This window comes from Macrotis lagotis, chromosome 1 (genome assembly GCF_037893015.1).
Source record: "Macrotis lagotis isolate mMagLag1 chromosome 1, bilby.v1.9.chrom.fasta, whole genome shotgun sequence".
Lineage (NCBI taxonomy): Eukaryota > Metazoa > Chordata > Mammalia > Peramelemorphia > Peramelidae > Macrotis > Macrotis lagotis.
The window spans coordinates 616,091,198-616,115,270 of record NC_133658.1 but is presented as its reverse complement, the minus strand read 5'-3'; the positions used below and the strand labels follow the sequence as shown (position 1 = coordinate 616,115,270).

General features: G+C 31.1%; 1 protein-coding gene across 1 annotated transcript in view; it reads left to right on the top strand.

Moving 5' to 3' along the window:
• DPP10 (dipeptidyl peptidase like 10) overlaps positions 1-24,073 on the top strand; it is a 1,029,304-nt gene that overhangs the window by 860,795 nt on the left and 144,436 nt on the right. The window contains exons 6-7 of the mRNA XM_074215016.1: positions 10,392-10,444; positions 10,542-10,623. Coding sequence (XP_074071117.1) covers positions 10,392-10,444; positions 10,542-10,623 — 135 coding nt within the window. The remainder of the gene's footprint in view (positions 1-10,391; positions 10,445-10,541; positions 10,624-24,073) is intronic.

Sequence of the window (24,073 nt, the reverse complement as noted above, 5' to 3'; positions counted from 1 at the left end):
GATGTTTACTGGTTTTGCTCACTTTACTCAGCTTCAGTTAATGTAAATTTTTCCAAGCTTTTTTGAAATTCATCCATTCATGATTTCTTACAGAATAATAATATTCCATGATATTCAAATAACACAATTTATATAACCATTTCCCAATTGATAGGGATCCTCTCAATTTTCAATCCATTGACATTACAAAGACAGTGGCTATAAATATTTTTGTATATGTGGATTCTTTCCCTTTTTTTAACATTTATAACCATGTTAAACATAGATTCATATTTAACATGTTGTGAGAGAAGGAGCAGGTTCAAATAAAAGAAAGAAAACATTAGAGACAAAAAATGACAATACATAAGACAACTTTTAAAAATTGAAGATAACAAACTTTGATTTTCATTTAAACTTCATATTTCCTTCTCTGGATAAGAATGGACTTTTGAAATCATTGATTATTGTACAGCTGAAATGAATAAATCTCTAATAGTTAATCATCACTGCATGTTGTTGTTGTTAGTGTGTACAATGTTCTTGTGGTTCCGTTCATGTCACTTAGCATCAATTTATGCAGTTCTTTCCAATCCTGTCCCTCATGATTTCTTACAGAATAGTACTATTCCATCACATACCTATGCCACAATTTGTTCAGCCATTCCCCAATTGATGAGTGTCCCCTCAATTTCCAACTCTTTGCCACTGAAAAAAGATGCTATACATTTTTTGTACATATGGAATTTTTACCCTTTTTGATGACCTCTTCAGGATACAGACCTGGTAGTTGTATTGCTGGGTCAAAGGGTATGCATAATTTTATTGACCTTTGATTAGAATACCAAATTGCTTTCCAGAAAAGTTGGATTAGTTCACCACTCCACAAACAAACATTTGTCCCAGTTTTCCCACATCCCCTCCAACATTGATCATTTTCCTTTCTAGACATATTGGCCAATCTGAGACGTGTGAAGTGGTACCTCAGTGATACTTTAATTTGCATTTCTCTCATCAAAAATAATTTAGAACAATTTTTCATGACTTTAGATAGCTTTGATTTCTTTGTCTGAGAATTAACTTTCCATATCCTTGGACCATTTATCAATTGAAGAATGATTTGTTCTTTTCTTTATAAATTTGATTCATTTCTCTATATATTTTAGAAATGAATCCTTTGCAAGAAACACTGGTTGAGGGTGGCTAGATGGTACAGTGGATAGAGCACCAGCCCTGGAATCAGGAGTACCTGAGTTCAAATCTTGCTTCAGGCACTTATTAATTACCTAGCTGTGTGGCCTTGTGCAAACCACTTAACCCCATTGTCTTGCCCCCCCAAAAAAACCCTGTAAAAATAAATAAAAGAAATACTCGTTGTAAAAATTGTTTCTGAACTAAGTGCATTCATTTTAATCTTGATTGAAGTGGTTTTGTTTGTGCAAAAACTTTTTTTCCCATTTTCCCCATTTGAAGGACATTTACTTGATTTCCAATTCTTTTCCACCACAAGCAGGGCTGCTATGAATACTTTTGTATGAGTGATATTTTTACCCTTTTTCATCATCTCTTCAGGGTGTAGACCCAGTGGTTGCATTGCTGGGTCAAAGGGTATGCATATTTTTATTGCTCTTTGGGCATAGTTCCATATTTCTCTCCAGAAAGGTTGGATGAGTTCACAGCTCCACCAACAAAATAATAGTGCCCCAGATTTCCCACAACCCTTCCAACAATGATCATTATTCTTTCTGGTCATATTGATCAGTCTGAGAAGTGTTAGGTGGTATCTCAGAGATGCTTTAATTTGTATTTCTCTAATAATTAATGATTTAGAGCAATTTTTCTTATGACTATGGATTCCTTTGATCTCCTCATCTATAAATTGCCTTTGCATATCCTTTGACCATTTGTCAATTGGGGAATGGCTTTTTTTAAGTGCGAAAACTTTTCAATTTAATGTAATCAAAATTAGGCAATTTGTTTTTTATAATATTCTCTCTCTCTTCTTTGGTTATAAATTGCCCACCCTCTCTATAGATCTGGCAGATAAATTATTCCCTCTTCTCCTAATTGATTTAAAAGATTTCTGGTTTTATCTAAATCCTGCACCCATTTTGGACTTATCTTATTATAGGTTTTGAGATGTTGGTCTATGCTTAGTTTCTGTCATATTATCTTCCAGTTTTCCCAGCAGTTTTTAGCAGAGTTTTAATCTCAGAAATTGGAATTTTGGGGTTTATCAAATAGTAGATTACTATAGTAATTTACTGATATTTCTTTTACACCTAATCCATTCCACTGATCCACCACTCTTTATTTCTTTTTCATTTATTTTATTTAATTTCATCCATATGCACATGCATATTTCCAAGTTATACAATTTCCCTCCACCCTCCCTTTCCCCCTGCCTCAGCATGAAACAGTCAGGTTAGCATTTTACATACATGTTTTTATGAACATGTTGACAAATTAGTAATTTTTGTCATGAGGAATTGGGATTAAGGGAAAGAAATACATAAAATAATTTTTATCCTTTATATCAGATTCAGAAGGTTGTTTTTCATATTTTTCTGTGTGTTTTGTTTTATTTTGTTTTTCTTTCTCTGGATGGGAAAAATATAGTCTACAGCCAATCAAATATTGTTGTCCTAACTCTCTAGACTGGCAAGAGGAGCTGTTTCCATCAAGCTTTTTCATCTTATAGTGTTGTTGTTGACATGTAGATCATTCTCTTGGTTCTACTCCCTTTGATCAGCATCAGATCCCCTAAGTCACTCCAGGCTTCTCTGGAGTCTGACAATTTATGGTTTTTTAAAGAACAGTAGTATTCCATAATATTCATGTACCATAACTTGTTTAGCCATTCTCCGATTGATGGGCATCCCCTCAATTTCCAATTCTTTGCCACTACAAAAAGAGCTGCTATAAATATTTTGGAATATGTAGGACTTTTTCTTTCTTTATAATTTCTTCTGAATATAGACCTAGAATTGGCATTATTGGGTCAATGGGTATAAACAGTTTTATTGATCTTTGGGCATAGTTCCATATAGCTCTTTAGAAAGGTTGGATTCATTCACAACTCCCCCAGCAATGCACCAATGTTCCAATCCTTCCACAACCTCTCCAACATTGATCATCTTCGCTTTTCTCATCCTGGCTAATTTAATAGGTGTGAGATGATACTTCATTGTTTTAATTTGCATTTCTCTAATCAACAGTGATTTAATGCATTTTTATGTGATAATATATAGCTTTAATTTCATCATTTGAAAACTGTCTCTGACAATTTATCAATTGGGGAATGACTTGTGATATAAATTTGATGCAATTCTCTACATATTTTAGAAATGAGACCTTTATCAGAACTCCTACTTGTGAAAATTGTTTCCCAGCTTTCTGTTTTCCTTCTAATTTTGGCAACATTGATTTTATTAGTAGAAAACACTTTAAATTTAATATAGTCAAAATCATTCATCTTTGCTTGTTTAAAATCTGCTCTAATTCTTGTTTACTCATAAATTTATCCCTTTTTCATAAATCAGATAGATCACTTTTTAGTCTATTAAATTATCTATGGTATCATTTTTTTATGTTTAAATTCTGTAACAATTTTGACCTTATTTTGATATAGAGTGTGAGATGTGGATCTATGTTGCATTTTTGCCATACTATTTTCCAGTTTTCCAAATAATTTTTGTCAAATAGTAAGCTCTTATCCCAGAAGCTTAAGTCTTTGGATTTGTCAAATAGTAGATTGCTGTAATGCCATTTAATTTTAAACCTATCCTAATCCATTGATCCATTACTCTATTTCTCAACCAGTACAAGGAAGTTTTGATGATGGCTACTTTATTGATTTTAGATCTGGTAGAGTTGGGCCACTCTCCTTTCCATTTTTTTCATCAGTTTCCTTGCTATTCTTGCCATTTTGTTGCTCCAGATGAATTTTGTTACTATTTTTTCTAGTTCATAAAGTAGTCATTTGGTAGTTTGATTGGTATAGTGTTGAATAAGCAATTTAATTTGGGTAGAATTGTCATTTTTATTATATTAAGTCAATCTAACAATGAGCATTTGACACTTTTTCTAATTATTTGGATCTGACTTTATTTGGGTGAGGAGTACTATATAATTGTGCTCACACAGTTTCTGGGTTTGTCTAAGAAATAGATTTCCAAGTGTTTAATGTTGTCCATAGTTATTTTAAATGGAATTTCTCTCTCCATTTCTTGCTCTTAGATTTGTTGTTCATATATAGAAATGCTGATGATTTATGTGGGATTATCTCATGTCCTACTACTTTGTTGAATCTGTTAATTGTTTAAAGGGGGTTTTTAGATGATTTTCTTAGTTTCTATAGCTTTACCATCATATCATCTGCAAAGAGTGAAAGTTTTGCTTCCTCCTTGCCAATTCTGATTCCTTCAATTTCTTTTTCTTTTTTATTGTTACTACTAGCATTTCTTTTTTATTTTAGGTTTTTGCAAATGGGGTTAAGTGGCTTGCCCAAGGCCACACAGCTAGGTAATTATTAAGTGTCTGAGATCCGATTTGAACCCAGGTACTCCTGACTCCAGGGCTGGTGCTTTATCCACTACGCCACCTAGATGCCCTCACTACTAGCATTTCTAATACTATATTGAATAGGTAATGGTGATATTGGGCATCCTTTTTTCAACCCTGATTTTATTGGCAATTTTGTGAGTTTATTCCCATTACATATAATTTTTGTTGATTGCTTTAGATAGGTACTATTTATTATTTTAAGGAAAACTCCATTTATTCTTAAATTTTCTAGTGTTTTTAATAGGAATGGATGTTGTATTTTTTCTTTCTTAAAATATTTATTTATCTTCATCCATATGTACATGCATATTTCCATTGTATTTTATCAAAGACTTTTTCAGCATCTATTGATATAATTATATGATTTTTGTTGGTTTTGCTATTGATATGTTAATTATGCTGAGTGTTTTTCTAATGTTGAACCATCCCTGCCTGACTAGGAGAAATCCAACCTGATATTACTGTATTATCCTGGTAATAACTTGCTGTAGACTCATTAATTTTTTTAATATTTTAAAGAAATTTATTTATTTATTTATTTATTTGTTTGTTTGTTTGTTTGTTTATTTATTTATTTATGAGTTTTGCAATTTTTCTCCAAATCTTACTTCCCTTCCCCCCACCCCCACAGAAGGAAATCTGTTAGTCTTAACATTGTTTCCATGCTATATATTGACCTAATTGAATGTGTTTTATCAATATTTTTAAGGAGATTGCTCTATAATTGTCTTTGACTATTTTGGTTCTTCCTCTTTTAGGTTGTCAGCACATTGTTGGTGTTATAAAAGGAGTTTGGCAGAACTCCTTCCTATCCTATTTTTAAAATAGTTTATGTAGAGTAGGAATTAATTTTGCCTTAAATGTTTGGAAAAATTCACTTCTAAATCCATCTGAACCCGAGGACTTTTTCTTTGGAATATAATTGATGGTTTCTTCAATTTCTTTTTTTGAAATGAGATTGTTTAAGTATTTTATTTCATCTTCTGTTAATCTGGACAGTCTATATTTTTGTTTATATTCATTCATTTCACTCAAGTTATCCAATTCATTAGCATAGTTTTGGGAAAGTAGCTCTGAATTAACTCTTTAATTTGTTCCTCATTGGTGGTTAGCTCACCCTTTTCAGTTTTGATACTGGTAATTTGCTTCGCTTTTTTTTATCAGATTAACCAAAGATTTGTCTATTTTATTGGCTTTTTCATAAACTAACTCTTGGTTTTATTTATGAGATCAATGGTTTTTCTTGCTTTCAATTTTCTTAATCTCTCCTGTGATTTTCAAAATTTCTAATTTGGTATTTAAATGGAGGTCTTTTTGTAGCTTCTTTTTTTTTAGTTGCATACTCAATTCATTGATCTCCTCTTTCTCTATTTTATTCATGTAGGCATTTAGAGATATAAAGGTTTCCCTCAAAATTACCTTGGCTACATCACATAAATTTTGGTATAATATATCATTATTATAATTTTCTTCAATATAATTATTCATTATTTCTATTATCTTCTGGTTGATCCGCCTCTTAATTAATGTAAAGTTATTTAATTTCCAATTAGTTCTTGATTTATCTTTTCCTGACCCATTATTACATGTCATTTTTATTGCATCATAATCTGAGAAGTATATATTCATTTTTACTACCTTTCTACATTTTATATAAGGATTTTGTGTCCTAGTATATGGGCAGTTTTGGTGAAGATTCCATGTACTACCAAGAAGAAAGGTATATTCTTTTCTATCCCTATTAAGTTTTATCCAGAGATCTATCATCTCTAATTTTTCTAAGATTTCATTCACCTTTCTAACTTCCTTCTTGTTTATTTTGTTAGATTTACCTAGTTCTGAGAGAAGGAGATTGAGGTCTAACCTTAAAATTTTGCTGTCTATGTCTCCTTGTAATTCACTCAGTTTTTCCTCTAGGAATTTTTATGCTATACCACTAAGTACATACAAGTTTAGTAATGATACAGCTTCATTTCCAATCATGATTTTTAATATGTAGTTTCCTTCCTTATCCCTTTAATTGAGATTGATTTTTCTTTTACTTTGTCTGAGATTAGGAATGCTACCCCAGATTTTTTTTACTTCAGTTGAGGATTAATATATTTTGCTCAAATCTTTTACCTTTATCCTGTGTGCATCTCTCTGCTTCAAATGTGTTTCTTTTAAACAAAATATTGTAGGATTCTGGTTTTTAATCCATTTTGCTATCTGTTTCTGTTTTATGGGAGAGTTCATCCATTCACATTTACAGTTAAGATTAAAGATTATTAATTCTATGTTTTTCTCCATGCTATCTTTTTCTATTTATATTTTTTCTTTCCTTTTCTCTTATTCCTCCTCAACAAAATTTTACTACCTTTCCCCTTTGACTTTTCTTTTAAAAACTTAACTTTCAATTTTTTTCACTAATCCCTTCCCTTCCCTTTTATCAGTCCTTTCTTCCATTATCTTGCCCTTTCCCAGCCCCCCCTTCCTTATAGATTAAGTTAGATTTTTAAAGCCAAGTGGGAATGTATCTTATTCCCTCAGTGGGCTAAATCTATTGAATAGAATTTACTCATCATTTACATCCTCCTTTCTTTCCCTCTAAAGTTATAAAACTTTGTGCCTCTTCCCATGGTGTAATTTATCACTCTTATATTATTAATCAGGTATCATCAATCACAGTTTGATTATTTGATTGCTTGATAAGCTCATTTTTTATCAAAATATCACAGATTTGTTTACTTGATTACTTAACAAGCAGCATTGAATCAAATTCCATCAAATTATAATTATAATCATTTTTTTTTACCTTACTCCCTTTTCAATTATCTTTCAAGTACACGCAATACTCCTCAGGAGTGAAAGCCACTATTTGTGCCCTTCCTCTCAGGTCTGTTTTCTTACACACTTAATCCCCCACCCCCTCTCCAACCAGGGTTCTTAACCCCTTGTTAAGTAAAGCAACAGTTAAGTCAAACCCTGATCCCGTTAACTATAAGAATCTTGAAGATACATGAGTAGTGTGAGGCTCTGGAGATCTCACCTGAAAACTTTACAAATGATTGTAAGTAACAGAGACACTGTCTCAGGTCCTTGCATTTTATGATGCCATCAGACCAGATACTTAATTAAACTTGTGATTAAAGTGAGTCAAAATTTAATGATATATTTAAGGTAAAGTTAAGACCCCTGCTTTTTTTCAGAACTATTTTGTCTCAAACCCACTGATGTCATCTTGGATCTTTTCAATTGAGAGACAAGTCCCAATATACCCATATCTTTTAGGTTCATTCTCTTCAATTATATTATTCCCTCTATCCTTAGAGAAGTAAAGTTTTAAAGAATTAGAAATGTTATATCTTCCCTTTTAGGGTATACAATTTGATAGTCAACCAGCATTTGTCCAAAACAGTTTTGTTTTTTCCATTCCCTTTTCATTTACCTTTTTTTTGTACCTCTTGAGTCATTTATTTGGTGATTAAATTCTCTGTTCAGTCCTGGTCGGTCTCTGAATTAAATGCTGAATTTTGCAAGGTAGTACATTCTGGGTTGTAATCCCAGGTCCTTAGCTCTCTGAAATATGCCATTCCAGGTTTTCTAATCCCTCACTGTTGGGTCTGATAGGTCTTATGTGAGTCTGGTTGTGTTCCCTTTGTATTTGAATTGTTTTCTTTTTGTTGCTTGAAATATTTTCTCCTTTATTTGATAATTATGGAATTTGGCTATTATAGCCCTTGGAGTTTTCATCCTTGGGTCTCTTTCTGGAGGGGTTCTGTGAATTCTTTCAATGGTTATAATGTTGTCTTGTTTTAGTAGATTTGGACAGTTTTCCCTTATTATTTCCTGCATGATGTTTACAGGTTCTTTTGTTGGTCTAGAGTTTCTGGTAGTGTAATCATTTGTAGATTGTCTCTTCTAGATCTATTTTCCAGGTCATTTATTTACTTACATTTTCTTCAATTTTTTCAGCCTCTTTATTTTGTTTGATGGAATCTTGTAGTGCTGTAGATGCATCAATTTTTATGTGTTCAATTCTAACTTTTAGGATTTCAATTTCTTCAACTAGCTTTTGTGTTTCCTTTTCCACTTGCTTATTTTTACTTTTCAATGGAGTTGATTTCTTTGTCAACATTTCACAATTTTCCTGCATGACTTTGATTTCATTTTTTTTCCATTTTTCTTCTCTCTCTCTCTCTCTCTCTCCCCTTTGGTTTTTAAATTCTTTTTTAGACTATTCAATGAGCTTTTGTATGTGAGTCCAATTTTCTGCTTTGATACTTCACCTGTGAGTGATTTTTCACTTCTTTCTTCTTCAGACATGGAATTTCTATCATCTTTGTATGTAAAGTAGTTTTCTATAGTGAGTTTTTTTGGCTTTTTTGTTCGTCTTTGTTGTTTTAGTTCTGTTCCTGGGGTATATGGAGTATAGATACAAGATTTTATTTGCTGGAGCTGGGGTCTAATCCCTGGCTTGTTGCTGGCTCAGATGTTGCCTATGCAGTACAGACCTTGCCTTTGCAGAAGATTTTTCCCCTCCTTTATGTCCAGATTCTGACTTACCAGTGAATTGTTCCCAACCCAGACCTGTCTTTTACCCCAGATGTTTCAGGGTCCAGACTTTGAATGGAGTTGGGATCCTCCCTTGGGATTGTGTAATACAATACCAAGGTACATTTCTAAGACTCCAGTTATAGCCACTCAGTTTCTCAAGGGTTTGACTGCAACATTCACACTAAATCTTTCCTCTGAGGTCACCATGACTCATATACCCATATCCAGTGGGTTTCCACCATCTGTCCCTGGAACATAAAAGGACAAATAAATCAATTCACACCATGACCCCCACCCCAATTATCAGGAAATAAGGGCAAAAGAAAATGATTCTTTGTCATTCCTTCTTTACAAGGGTTTGTTTTTCGGAATCAGTCATGGTTAGGTGATTTGACCTGGATCAAATATCTAGTAAGTATCTGAAGATGAATTGGAGCACAGATCTCCTCACTTCAGAAACAGTTTTTTAACATAATTTGAATCTTAAAAAGGTCCTTAGAGCCTTATCAAGTAGCCTTCTTCCCAAATCTTTTAACAGCCCACTTGTTTCTCCTGTTTGAGGAAATGAACCTTGGTCCCATGTCCTAATTTTGGTATGTGTGCTGCCGAAGTGAGCACCCATGTCCTAATCTTGGGAGATTCCTGACTCATTCTAATGTATACAAGCATTGGTGAGAGAAAATTTGAACAGTGATTATTCATTCTAGGGGGAAAAAGAAATAGTAGGAACAAAAAAACAGATTCATATACAAATATATTTGAAAAGTATACATGAAAAATGAGTAAGATTTATGTCCTTGCTCGAAAATGATGGAAAAAATTGTAAATGGGTAATAACTTCAAAGAACTAAGTTTCATCTGTGAATAATTAATTATTTTCTAAGTTTAATTTGAGAGTAAAATTCAATAGTATTATATTTTGATTCAACTGGATTGCTACTTCTTGTAATGTTGTACATAGACTTTTTTCTTTCTTTGATAAAATAACTTCCAATGTCCTATCCAACTTTCATCATCTCTTTCTTCATGATTTTCTAAGATTCATAATCATGCACATACATTTTGAACCCAATATTTGCCTTATAAACCTTTAATATTAATAAGCCAACTTGGAAGATCCCTCCTCCTGCTCTTCTTTTCTCCTTCAATTCCATGAACATCTATGTTTAGTTTTCAAATGAGCTTGATTTCATTTGCAAAAATATTGGAAGAGGATGTTTGGATTTCTTTGTCTTATCTCATATATCTATATATTGGGGATTTATTGGTATTCAACAGTATCACTAATTAACCTTTAATTGTCATTTCAGGTTTATCATTATTCATACACAGCCTCATATGTGATTTACAACATACAAACAAGGTAAGTTCTTTGATTTTCTATGTCCTTTTACCCAATTTTCTTTTCTTTTAATATTAGTGTTAATTTATTCATATAAAATGTTTACATTTTTTTCAAGGGAAGTTTGGGAGTTAAACCCTCCAGAAGTTGAGGATTCTATTTTGCAGTATGCAGCTTGGGGTGCACAAGGGCAACAGCTGGTAAGAACAGAAAGTGATAATAAGTGAACTGGAAATATTGTTTTGTCAAAGATGGAAGTCTTTAATTCAAATAGCAGTATCAAATTTGGGATAGATCTTTGTACTTTTGAAGTCATTTTCATATGTATTTTTAAATCAATTCTATAATTTATGAATACTAGCAATTATTTACTTTGTTTTACAGATGCAGATATTAAGGTAGAGAAATTACAACTTTGGGCCATGGTTTTAGGAGGTACCATGGACACTCCTTATTTTCTAATTCTATGTCTTTTTTTCAGGGGTGAATAAAATTGCATGGGAAAGGAAGGAAGGAAGGAAGGAAGGAAGGAAGGAAGGAAGGAAGGAAGGAAGGAAGTGAGGGAGGATGGATGGAAAGAGGGAAGGATGGATGGATGGATGGATGGATGGATGGAAAGAGAAGGAGGGAAAGATGGATCTATTAATCACGTAATATATGTCAGGAAATGTGCTAATTATTGAGGATACGAATAAAGAAGAAAGTTTCTGCCCTTGAGTAGCTACCATATTAACAGATTATGGTATTGCATAAAGATTTGCTGGAAGGGGATGGTACCTATACTGGAATCATCTATGAAGCTCATGAATCTGATAACATGCACACCTGACCAGCGTGGTATCTTGCTACCTATAAAGACATGGTAAAAACTTCACAAATCATAACTGGAAAGATAAAATTTGGCAGGCAGGTGGAGTGAAAGGAGTCTAATTTCCATTAGAATGGAAGTGGAACATTGTGAAAAAATGACAGGAAGTGACAATATATTTATGTGAAAACATATTTCCTGACTTTTTAAATGTAAAGACAAGTATTTGAAATTTGTGATTTTTAGGCTCAGATATTACCACTTCTCTAAGTGATGATAGTGTTTGCAGAGAAATTGAAGAAGAATTTCATCAATAATTTCAAATCTCAGAAAAAAAATTAGGATTGCTCCCAGTTTTTTTAATTCAGTTTTTTAGGGAAGTAAAGAAATTTCACATAATTGGATTTATTCAGTTTAAATATAATTTAATGAAATATCTTTTTAATCTAAATTTGTGGAAAAGGAATATAGTCGAGAATTATAGTTAAACTTTTTGACCAGGATCAGCACTTTTTTTTTAGATTTTTGCAAGGCAAATGGGGTTAAGTGGCTTTCCCAAGGCCACACAGCTAGGTAATTTGAACCGGATTTGAACCCAGGTACTCCTGACTCCAAGGCCGGTGCTTTATCCACTACGCCACCCAGCCGCCCCCCAGGATCAGCACTTTCACTGGCATATGGAACTCCCCTAGGAAAAAAATCAAAAAAATGTAAATGAATAAATGTTTCATAATTTATAGCCTTACAGGTTTGTGTGTGTACTATAAGGATAACTGACTTGCTCATAGTCACTCAGCCAACACATAACAAAGAAATTACTCAAATTGATATCTTCCTATGAGACCAAATCTCAATCAATTATGCCCTACTATCTCTTCAACTAATTCAAAATTGGAATAATCTGTGGAAACATATTCTAGCTTGATGAAACACAATGGAAGCAAAATAAATATCTGAAAGTTAAGGGAAAACATCAGCTTCACAGGCTTATGTGACAGAAATCATTAGACAAAATCTGTATAAAAAGCCTGAAAACGTAAGATAAATGTGCTTCACAACTGTAAATAAACTTCCAAAAATAAAGTTACTTGTTTTGTTGATATCCATATCAAGAAGCCCAAGCATAATAATATCCATTGCCACCTTCAGTGGTCAGAGCCTATGAGAAGTTTGAAGTTCAGTTTGAAGTTCAGTTCTAAGGATCACCCTTTAAGAATTGCAGTGATATAGTGGATCATATGTAGGTGAGGATGACCAGAAAGGTGAGGGGACATTATATAAAGATCAGGTGAATATCCCAGAATGTCAACCATGGAAGAGATTTGTGACATGAGTAGTATTAATATTACTTCAAATAACTGAATCATTGGCATAGAGGAAAGTCTTTTGCTCGATTATTGTGTCATTACCTAGACAAAGGTAATAAACAAATTTTAACCTATGATAGATTTAGTTCAATTAAAGGAAAAACCAAATGGAACATATTCTCTAGTATATTGACTCCACATCCTGAAGATGTTCAAATAGCAATTGGATTATCCTTTACCAGGAATATTGTAGATAGTGTAAATATATCAGGTTTGGGGACAGAATAAAATCCCTGACTCCTCCATCTCTAGAGTTAATGATAAAATGTGATTCTAAATTATATTAAGTGAATTTAAGTGGGTAAATTATAAATAATATTTTAATGGGGTTCCCAATTCTTGGTTGAAAATAATATAAAACAATAGGAAATTTCAAGCTAAAATATTACATTGGGAGAAATCAAGATGGTGAACTATTTTGTACAAACCCATTATCAATGAACAGAAGTCATATTTGTCTCTTTCAAAGTTTCACTAATTGGTAATAGATTATAAAACCTCAGAGAAGTAGTGCTGAGGTGCTTGTTGCTGAAGTATTAAAATTATAGTAGAAAGCAGATACTTGTGTTTGAAAATTTGGTAGTTTTCCATCAATGGATGATAATTTTATTTTATTCCCCTTAAGTCTTAAAATATATAAATAAAACAAATATGTAGATTATCTATGAACTAATTCTCTGGATTTCAATAGACTGGTGGCTGCTGCAGGAGTGAAGAAATTTGATAAATAAGTAAACTATGTGTATAAACTTGGAAAACATTCTAGTTTTGGTTAGGTTTTTGTTGTTGATAAATACAGTAAGCCACTGGGAATATATATATATATATATATATATATATATATATATATATATATATATATATATATACATAGAGAGAGAGAGAGAGAGAGAGAGAGCAAGAGAGATTAAGAAATGGATTAGTGTTTTGGAAAATAATCAGATCACAAATGCAAAACACATACATCAAGTAATTCCATGCAATGTTAATCATGAATGTGCTTGTGTATGGTCTCATGATATGATTATTGAGCAACTCAAAAAATAGTAGAATGGATAAAATAAAAAAATACTTGACCTATTTTTTTTGGTGGGACACTAACCATGAAAAACTGCTAATGTTGGGTAGCACCTTCTCTACCTCAGTGGTGTTGTAAAGTTGTTTTGGAGAAATGAAAACTGAAATGTCTTGACCAGAGTCACAGAGTCAGTGAGTATCATTAGTGAGACTTTTAATATCTTTCTTCCTATTACATGAAAATCTTCTTGTAAGCCTTTGAGTTCCACATTTTTCCACCACTCTCCCTTCCCACCATCTTCTTCATAGCAATGAGAAATCTGATATTGTTGTATAAATATAATGACTATTAGTCATGTCATGAAAGAACAATCAGCATTAAAGGGAAAAAGAAAAGCATGAGAAAGAATATTTAAGAAGTTTTTAAAAGTGAACATAGTATACTTCACTTGGTATTCAGACTCCATAGTTTTTTCTGTGAATATGGATGGTATTTTCCATAACAGGTCTCTCAAAATTTTCCTTGATAATGGAACTCCTGTGAGAATCTGTTGTTCATCATAGTTGATCATTTCACAATGTTGCTATTAATGTGACAAATGTTCTCCTTGTTCTGCTCACTTCATTCAGCATCAGTTCATGTAAGTCTTTCCTGGCTTTTCTAAAGTCCAGAAGTTTGAAATTTCTTGCAGAAAAAAAGTACTGTATCATATTCATATACCATATTGTGTTCTTCCATTCCCCTCAATTTCCAATTCTTTGCCACTATAAAGAGTTGTTATAAATAATATATATATATATATATATATATATATATATATATATATGTTTTCCCCTTTTTTATGATCTCTTTGGGTTTTATATATACATTGGATCAGTTCAAAACTCTATTAACAGAGTTTTGGTGTCCCAGTTTTTCCATGTCCACTTCAAAATCGAGCATTTTTCTTTTTTAACATTTTAGGTCATCTGAAAGTTATGAGATGATATCTCAGAATTGTTTTAAATTGCATTTTTCTGATCACTGGTGACGTAAAGCAGTTTTTCATATGACTTTATATAGATTTAATGTTTTCATGCAAAATTTGCCTGTTCACATGTTTTGCTCATTTATCAATTAGAGAATAGCTTGTATTTTTGTAATTTGATTCATTTTTCTATATATTTTAGAAATGAGGTATTTATCAGAAATAGCAGATATGAAAATAATGCCCCAGCTTTAAGTGTTTCTTCAAATCCTGATTGTATTGGTTTCATTTATACAAAACCTTTTTAATTCAATGTAATGAAAATTTAATGTTAATGAGAATTATGCATTTTACAATGTTCTCTATCTCTTGTTTGGTCATAGACTCCTCTCCTCTCCATAGATATGACAGATAGAAATTTCCTTCTTCTCCTTATTAGTTTATGCTATCACATGTCTAAATCCTGTATCAATTTCAACCTTATCTTGGTATAGAGTATGAAATGTTCTATGCCTAGTTTTTTGCCATGCAGTTTTACAGTTTTTCCAGCAATTTTTGTCAAATAGATAGGAGTTCTTATCCCAGAAGCTGGAGTCTTTGAGTTCCTCAAATAGTACATTACTACTTTTACTACTGTTTCTTTTGTAGTTATTATTCTACTGATATGCTTCTTCATTTCTTAGCCAGTACTAGTTAGTTTTGAAGACTGTTGTTTATAATATGGTTTAGATCTAGTATAGCTATGCTACATTTTGTACTGTTTCTATTAATTCCTTGATATCTTGAATTTTTATTCCTCCAGATGATTTTTATTATTTTTCCTAGTTCTGTAAAATAATTCTGGTAGATTGATTTGTATGTTATTTACTTAATTTAGGTAGGATTTTCATTTTTTATTCCATTATCTCAACCTAACCAAAAGCAATTCATATTTTTCCAATTGCTCAGTCTGACTTTATTTTGTATGAAAAAGTGTTTTATAGTGGGAGAAATTCAAGACTTTATGTCCCTACGATAAAGTTTCTATGCATTATACTAATCATCCAAATTAATAGTATGTTAAAAATAAATTTGGGAAAAGATTAAAGGTAATTTAAGTTTCCTGTAGAATTCTTGTGTATGTAGGTTTCAGATGTGATATTTAATTTTAAAAATTATAGCTTTAATAAATTTATTTACCATGAATTTTATTTTAACCTAGAAAATGGAAGGGAAAAATATCAAAGGAATCTTAATTTCTACAATTTTACATGCTCAAATCTTCACATAACAAGGAGGTCAAAACATTCTGAATGTATACTAGATAAATTTTTCAAAACCTATAAAGCTGTGTCACACAAAGAAAAGTCTCCAATTGGTACAATCACATTCAGTACTTGATAAATAATTCTTGAACACTGGGTGTCCATTCAGGAAAACCTGAGTTCAAATCCAGTGTTTACTAACTATGTGATCTGGACCAATTACATAACCTTGTTTGTCTCAGTTTCATCATCTGTAAAATGAACTGGAGAAAGATATGATCAACTATTCCAGGACATTGAAGAGTCAGACATGAATGAAACAACTGAACCGCAAGCAAATTATTAATGAATATCTGCAACAGTAAGGAAATCTAGAGATCATCTGATCTATATCCATATTATTAGAGATGATGTTTCTTAGCACCAGGGATTGCTAGCTAGCCATGTAACGCTGGGTAGATCACTTAATCTCTGTTTGTCTTAATCCACTAAAGAAGGAAAATGACAAACTACTCCAGTATCTTTCTCAATAAAACTTCATACAGGGTCACAAAGAGTCATACGTAACTGAATGACTAAACTACAAATAATTTAGGATCTGAGAACTGAATTGATTTATCCAAGATAACATAGTTAATAAATGGAATAGTCAGAATCTAAACTGAGGCCCTCTCATTTCAAATGCATGTCTCTACAGCACATTTATGTAAACATCTTTAGAAGGTTTTCATTAAACTTAACTAGCAATCCATTCTTATCTATATTTAAGAACTTTCAAATTTAAAGTATTCCTCTTCTAAGTTCAGTCATTCAAACCCTTCATACATTAAATCTTATTCTACAAAAAAATAAAGAGTATTTGCTTTGCTTAAGAATGTATCATAATGTACTCATTCAATCTTATTAAAATACCCTCATTGAACTACTTTCTCTTTCTCTTCTTGTCTGACACTTAAGCATAATGGTTTCTTTGGTTAAAAAAATTATCATGCATACTTAAGATGAAATAGGTTCTATTTTATGGAATTTAAATTGTAACAAAAGAAAACCTGGCCCAGCAATTAAATATAATATGTAGTAGATTAAGCTCAACTTAAGTGCCATGTTGTGCATTTCTCTTTGCCACTTTATTCAGAGGCTTTGGCATCCCACTTTCTAATTATTTTAATATACTTATACATGCGTATATGACTTTCTAAAATTTCTTTAATATCTGTTAAGGTGAAGAAGTTATTCTTTTTGTTTTGTATTTCCATCACTTAGCATATTACCTGATGAATGATATAGAGGTTTAATAAATGCATTTTAATTGATTGCTTTATTGTTTATATATTGAATCTACCACAAGTAAACTATTTCCATTTTTATAGATAAAATATAGAATCATTTATCAAAGTTGATTATTTATTATTATTACAAATATTTCTTTATAAAATCATATTATTTTGGTTATATTAAAATGTGAAATCTAGCATAATTTCCATAATTATTTTAATTATTGTATTTATTTAGAAATCCACAGTATTCTTTTCTGTTTATTTATATTTTAATGAGACTTTGTTTCCCTATGACTCTCAAGGTGGAAATCAGTGGCAATCTGCAGATTAAATCCTAATACTGATTATCATGGGAGCCTTAACTTGCTCTGTTTCCTACTTGTGCCATTTTTTTCATACTAAGTTAACCTAGTCCTTGCTTTCCCAAGTCTCACAGTATTGGTGGCAAAGGTAATCTTTGACAGTTAAACTCCTAAGCTCATCATATCCAGCCTCTCTTTGACTTGCCAGTAGAGAAAATTGTAGTCATATGAAACTGTGCCTGACAAAAGTTATTCTGCTCAAGTATATGATTGCTTGTTGTTAAAAGGAACCTTATAACATTATTAGATGTTTAGGTAGATTGTGCAGCATTTGAGAAGAGTTAGCACGAAATAATTCATAGTATACTAGAAATGAAGTCATAAAGACCTGAATTCAAATGAAATATGAATAGGTTATTTGATATCTCTATGAGTGTCAGAGAACTCCAAAAGACCATGTTTTTTGAAGCAAATTTAGATCCCTATGGATAAAGAGAGCTACTGCACTGACAAAATTGAAAGCCCTTGATTTAACAAAGTATTAATCTCATGATAGCCATTTATTTAATTCTGTCACATATCTGGTACCATATATGTGGCTGGAAGACGTCCTCCACAAAAAGGAGAAAACTCTAACTGGAGTTTCTTTGAGATATAACCACAATATTTTCATTTTCTTTTGAAATTCTCAATTTGATTTCCATTTCTAAACTCTAATCATTAGTTATTAAGCAATCAACATGGAAAAATATGGGATTTTATTAGAATTTAATTGAATAAGAAGATGATAGTGGCATATATATATATATACATATATATATATGAAAGCTTTAAATACCTGAATATATATCATATGGAAGTGGAATTATATTTTATCTATCTACCTCTAGATAGCAGAACAAGGAGAAATTAATGGAAATAGAAGAGAAGCATGTTTGTAAGAAGAATGTAAGGCGAAACTTCCTAGTAATTGGAACTATCCAAAAGTAGACTGTCCTAGAAGGTACTAGTTTCTTTAATTTAATTCTCCTTTTCAAGTTTAATATTTTAGAGGACTCTTACCATATGAAAAAAATCTTGTGCTAGTCATTCTTAGCCAAAGATTTTATCATTCCTTTGTTGTGCTTTAGTTGCTTTTAGTTGATCTCTTTCCAAATCTAAAACTTCTATTATTTTAGATCCTGTATGTTGGCTCTATATATCTTAGTCTATGGTATATGTGTTATAAACAAACAAAAAAAAAAACTTCAACTCATTGAGCAGTGCCAGAAAGAAGATAAAATAAATTGTTCTAGACTTTGAGTTTTAAATATAAGACCTATTTCAGCTGTATAATTAAGAACAAAAAAAAATGTTCTTACCTACTAATTGAAGGGTTGGAAGGCAGAGAAAAAACTTTTCAAAGTTTCAAAGAAACCCTGTTAACCTTTCATTTCTCATCAACAGTACTCCTGAAATTGAACTCCATGATTGTCTTGTTCTTGTGTGGCATGCTTTTTTTCTCCACACACCCCTAGCTATGCTTTTAAATTTCGATTTGTGTGTTTTTCTTCTTCATCAGGTTGTAAATTCCTTTAAAGAGGAATAATCTTTCAAATTTTTATTAGTATCCTTGGCTCTTAACAAAGTTCCTGGCATTTGATATTATCTTAAGGAATGTTATGTGGTATGGTATGGTATGGTATGGTATGGTATGGTATGGTATGGCATGGTATGGTATGGTATGGTATACTATTGAATCATATTTTATCGTATTTTATTGTACATGGAAGTGGAGCCCAGAACGTCTTCACACAGAAGCAGTATACTTTTGTCTCCCATGTTTTATATATCTTAAATACTCTACAGCTTTACCAAAGACTCCCTTAAACACATATAAATGAATGCACATGCCTATACATGATACATGTGAACACATGTGTTACATACACTCACAAATGTTGTGCATGTATGTATATATGCATGTTTGTATCTTTGTATATTTGTAGAAATAATTAATTTGCAAAAAACAATGTTTTCCCAATTTCAACTTAAATATATCCAGTTTTGATGAACTAACTTACTAACTTATCAAGCAATATATTCAAATTTTAGAAAGTTCTGATTGTTGGGACCTCAATCCCACCATAAATTAAAATTTGCCTTTGTTTGGCTTTTGTAAGTTTATATTTTCCTCCTATTAATTGTGAAATATATCCAAATTTTAATTATAAATTATTTATCTTCAAGTATTTAAGAATATTCTTCATATTTCTCTAAATCAAGACTTCACTATACTAAGTAAAATATTTACTTCATCTAATTCAAAAAAATACCATTTTGATTTCCATAATTTTCAATGACTTTCCCTGAAACTTCTCTAACTTTATTATTTCTCTGTTGATGTATAGAGTAAAAATTGCATAGATTTCAAATAAAAAAAATGCTCCATAGATTAGTGTGCTGTTGGGATCAATTAACTGAATATTGTTGAATGGCCTTTAAAAAGAAGATATTATGTATCATTTATACTTTTCATGAATCTTTGAATGTATTATAGAATATTTGCTAAGTCCTACTAAAATCTGGAAGCATCAAAATAATTAAACCACTAGAAAAGTGATTATTAATCTATGTTCTGGTCTTCAGGTAAGTTTCAAGTGATTGAGGTGTCAATAACCTTAGATGGAAATAATCTTGATTTTGGAACAAATTCTAATTAAAAGTTGATCTCTCTTAATTACAAAAGAGCAATAAAATACTATTCTAAAAATTAGTACAAAGGGTTTTACCAGAATACCAATGGTGTATATCATAAAATTGCAATATAAAATAAAATAAAATAACTCCTACATTCAAAGATGCCTATGAGCACTTGGTTGAAATAATTTAGAGAATTAACAAAGTAGAATGACTAATTTCTACCAAAAGAGGGAAGTTGAAAGTATTGTAACCTATTACCTCTTATTCAAAATGATTTAATATTCAGATTTTGAATATTTTTAATGGTATGTGAACTTGGATGTTATGTAAAGACCTGTGAAATATGAAATTACTAATATGGGCCAATGTGAACATGGGAAAAAACCTGGGAATATATGTTCTTCTTTTAGGAGTAATTATGTTATAAAAATGAAAATATTGGTATTTAATTGTTTAATCTTTATATTTAATCATTGAACTCTGTTGAATAGTTTAATGAACTCAAAGATTAAATTCACAAGCTTTAAAAAATAACAATTAAAAAAATACACAAAATCAGGATTTTACCCACAGGAATATTGGAATCAAGGGTATTTTTTAGATTCAAATTTATTGCATATCATCTGTAGAATTAAGTATGAAATTATTTGTTGTTTTCCCAAATTATTTTAATATACTTTGTGAAAGGGTCAGCTAGGTGGCACAGTGGATGGAGTCATACAGCCTTGGAGTCAGGAGGACCTGAGTTCAAACACAGTCTCAGACACTTAATAATTATCTAGCTGTGTGACATTGGGCAAATCACTTAACCCCATTGCCCTGAAAACAAATCTTTAAAAAAAATATATACTATACGAAAAAATTGGAAAAGAGCTTTGTATTCACTGTAGACTATATAATCTCTCTAGCTTGAGAGAAATCCTCCTCTTCTCTGAAATTAAACCCCATTCTATATGTAATTCATTTGATTTCATATTTATCATACATTATACAAGATATATTATGCATTATACATATATATTATGACAAGATAATGTCATATCTTATTTTGCTATTGAACTATAAAGTCCATAAGATCAGAACAAAAATTGACTGTTTTCCTGATCTTTTGTCTTTCTTGGAGCATTTAGTAAAATTTGTTGAATAAAGAAATATATATTTATATATACATATATATTATACCAGTCTGTATGTACACATAAATATGTATTTATTTATTGGTTGCTTGATTTATTAAGACAGTAGATAAAGAATCAAATTTGTTTTCAAAAGGCTAGAATTAAATTCAACTTCTAATATAATGGTTAATTAATCCTTAGCTCATAATTTTCTTAATATCTCTAATCAATTATCTATATATATATATATATATTTACAAGATGAAGTACAAGGGATTTCCTCATAAAAAAGTTTTCCACATTGATGTAATGGCATATCAAATCTTATCTCTTTCCTACAGATAGAAAGAAATTTATTTGTAAATAGTAAATGGTCTATTTCATGTAAGAACTAGAAATTTTGTCCTTTTTAGTATTGTCAGCAAAATAGGGAATTAAGATTTGAATGAATTGGATTGGAGCTGAGCCATGTCAATTTCTTAATTGGTTTAGCCATTAAATAAATTAAATATTCAAATAGCCTTGGTGGAAAATGGATTATTAATTTTCATGCTTAATTTTCATATTTCTGATTTTGTTAGAAAATAATTCTTACTATATTATGCCTCTTCCTTAAAGTTACAATCATCTTCTGTTGACCAATTTACTAATTTAAAAAAAGTTTAGAAGCTTGGATTTTTGTAAATGGAGAAAATGTTAATGAACAAATGTTATTAAATTATGTAATATATTTAATCCAATGCTTTCTAAACAATGATACAATGCACTAAAGATATATTCATTAATTGTTCAATGGATTATTTAAATATTCCTTCAAATAATGTAAAAGGATTTAAATCTAGAAGGAAATCACAGTTAATTTAGAATAATCCCTGGTTTTGTACATATTGAAATAAAGGCCCAGAAGTTTAATTACTTTACATAAAAGTATATAAATAACAATGACAATAATATTATTAATATTCATATGACACTAAGGTTTGCAAAACATGTTAAATCATTTCATCCCCATTTATACCCTCTGAGGTTTATGACACTTTTAAGATAAGGAAACTAAAATCTTGCCAAATGTTGCACATAAAATAAAAGTATAAGGCAAGATTAAAAAATAGATCTTCATCTCAAGGGTGAACACTTAGCACAATCAACCTTAGAACCAATATCCATTCTTTATAAATTTATTGCTTTTCCTCACTATATTACATTTCAAGGTACCCTTATTATTTTATCACTACTGTAACCAGTCAATGCTACTAGACAAGTCTTCCAAAATAATCAACAATGTCACTTCTCTGTTCAAGATTGGGGAGTGGTTCCCATGTTAGTATCACAGAGAGTTATTAAAGTTTGTCAATTCAATATCAGGATTTTTTAAATCTGGAATTTTGATGCATATTTTCATGGTCACAAATTTAGTACAATTTCTAATTATCACATTCTTGAACATTTGTAATAAACTCCTTTCACCAATCTCCCAGTCAGATTCCAAACATTTCTCATATCACTACCAAACTATTCTTCCCTATTCTCATATAGTTTTTGTTGCTCCGATGCTAAAAACCTTCAGTGGATGATGATTTCTTGTCAAGTAAAATTCAAACTGCTTGACCTAGCCTTCAAGCCATCAACATTCTGATGTTCTTTTCCATTTGCAAATTTTTTCTGTAGTATTTCCACTCAAATATTCTGTTCTGTATTTCAGTGGACCCCTTGCCACATCCATAGAGTCTAAAGAGAGTGTTTTATTTCAATGTGTTGTCTTTTACCTCATCTTTATCAATGATCTAATTTTCTGAATTTCCATTCTTAATTTAAATCATAACTCATGTGATTTACCCATCAGTGATTTGTTTGGTGTCTTTTGGGAACAATGACAAATGGATTTTACACTGCACTTTTTAAAATCCCCTAATGCAATTATGATACATTTTATATAATAATTATTTGTGAATGATGTCATTTATCCTTCTAATAGACTACATATTTCACTAGGGGAAGTGCTATATTTGACCTTTTGTAAAATTTGTATTTCCTTCAGCATTTACTTGTGTAAAATAGGTGCTTACAAGACATTTGGTAAATTCTTCCTAAAGTTCATATTTTTCTGTCTGGATTTCTACTAGTTTCAAAATCTAGATGCACCATATATATATATATATATTCAAACTTATTCCAATTACTATCTCTTACTCATTTTCTTCTCCAGTCAGATAGTTATTCTTGTTTTATAACCATGACAGAGATAAATTATTGCTTTAATCTCTTTTTTCCTCATATATTTTTCTCAATATTGTCCACTCTTCAATGCCTAGTTCACATATCTAAGGGCAAAGGTTTATTATAATTGATTGAACCTGTTTTGTATTTACTATCAGATGTTAATATAGAGTTCAACACATATTCCCCCCCCCAATCTCTAACTATTTGAGCATGTAAGACAATTAAAACTGGCTTGATTTGTACATTCCAAATCCCTAGTTTGTATGTATGCTAAGACCTTGATCATCCCAAGACTGGGCATAGTTTCCCCCCACCATTTCCCATAGGTCTATTGCTTATAGCAAGTCAGAATTTTTTCCTGGGTTCAGTTGCCTCAATCTTCATAGCTTATTTAGGCAATGCAGAAAAATAAATCTGACTTCAGGTTATAATGCAGACCACTGTAACCTATGTCATGGGACAGCCTTCTATTAATACTACATCTTATTACCTAATATTATACATAAATTTATGTCTTGAACGATTTGGGGGACTTTAGATCATGGTGTTCAACTTGTTGTCTAAAGCACTAGTCTACCTGTGAAGCTCTAGACAGTGGAAAGGGACCTTTCCTTCTTATCTGTACAACAATATTGACAGAAGGAGGT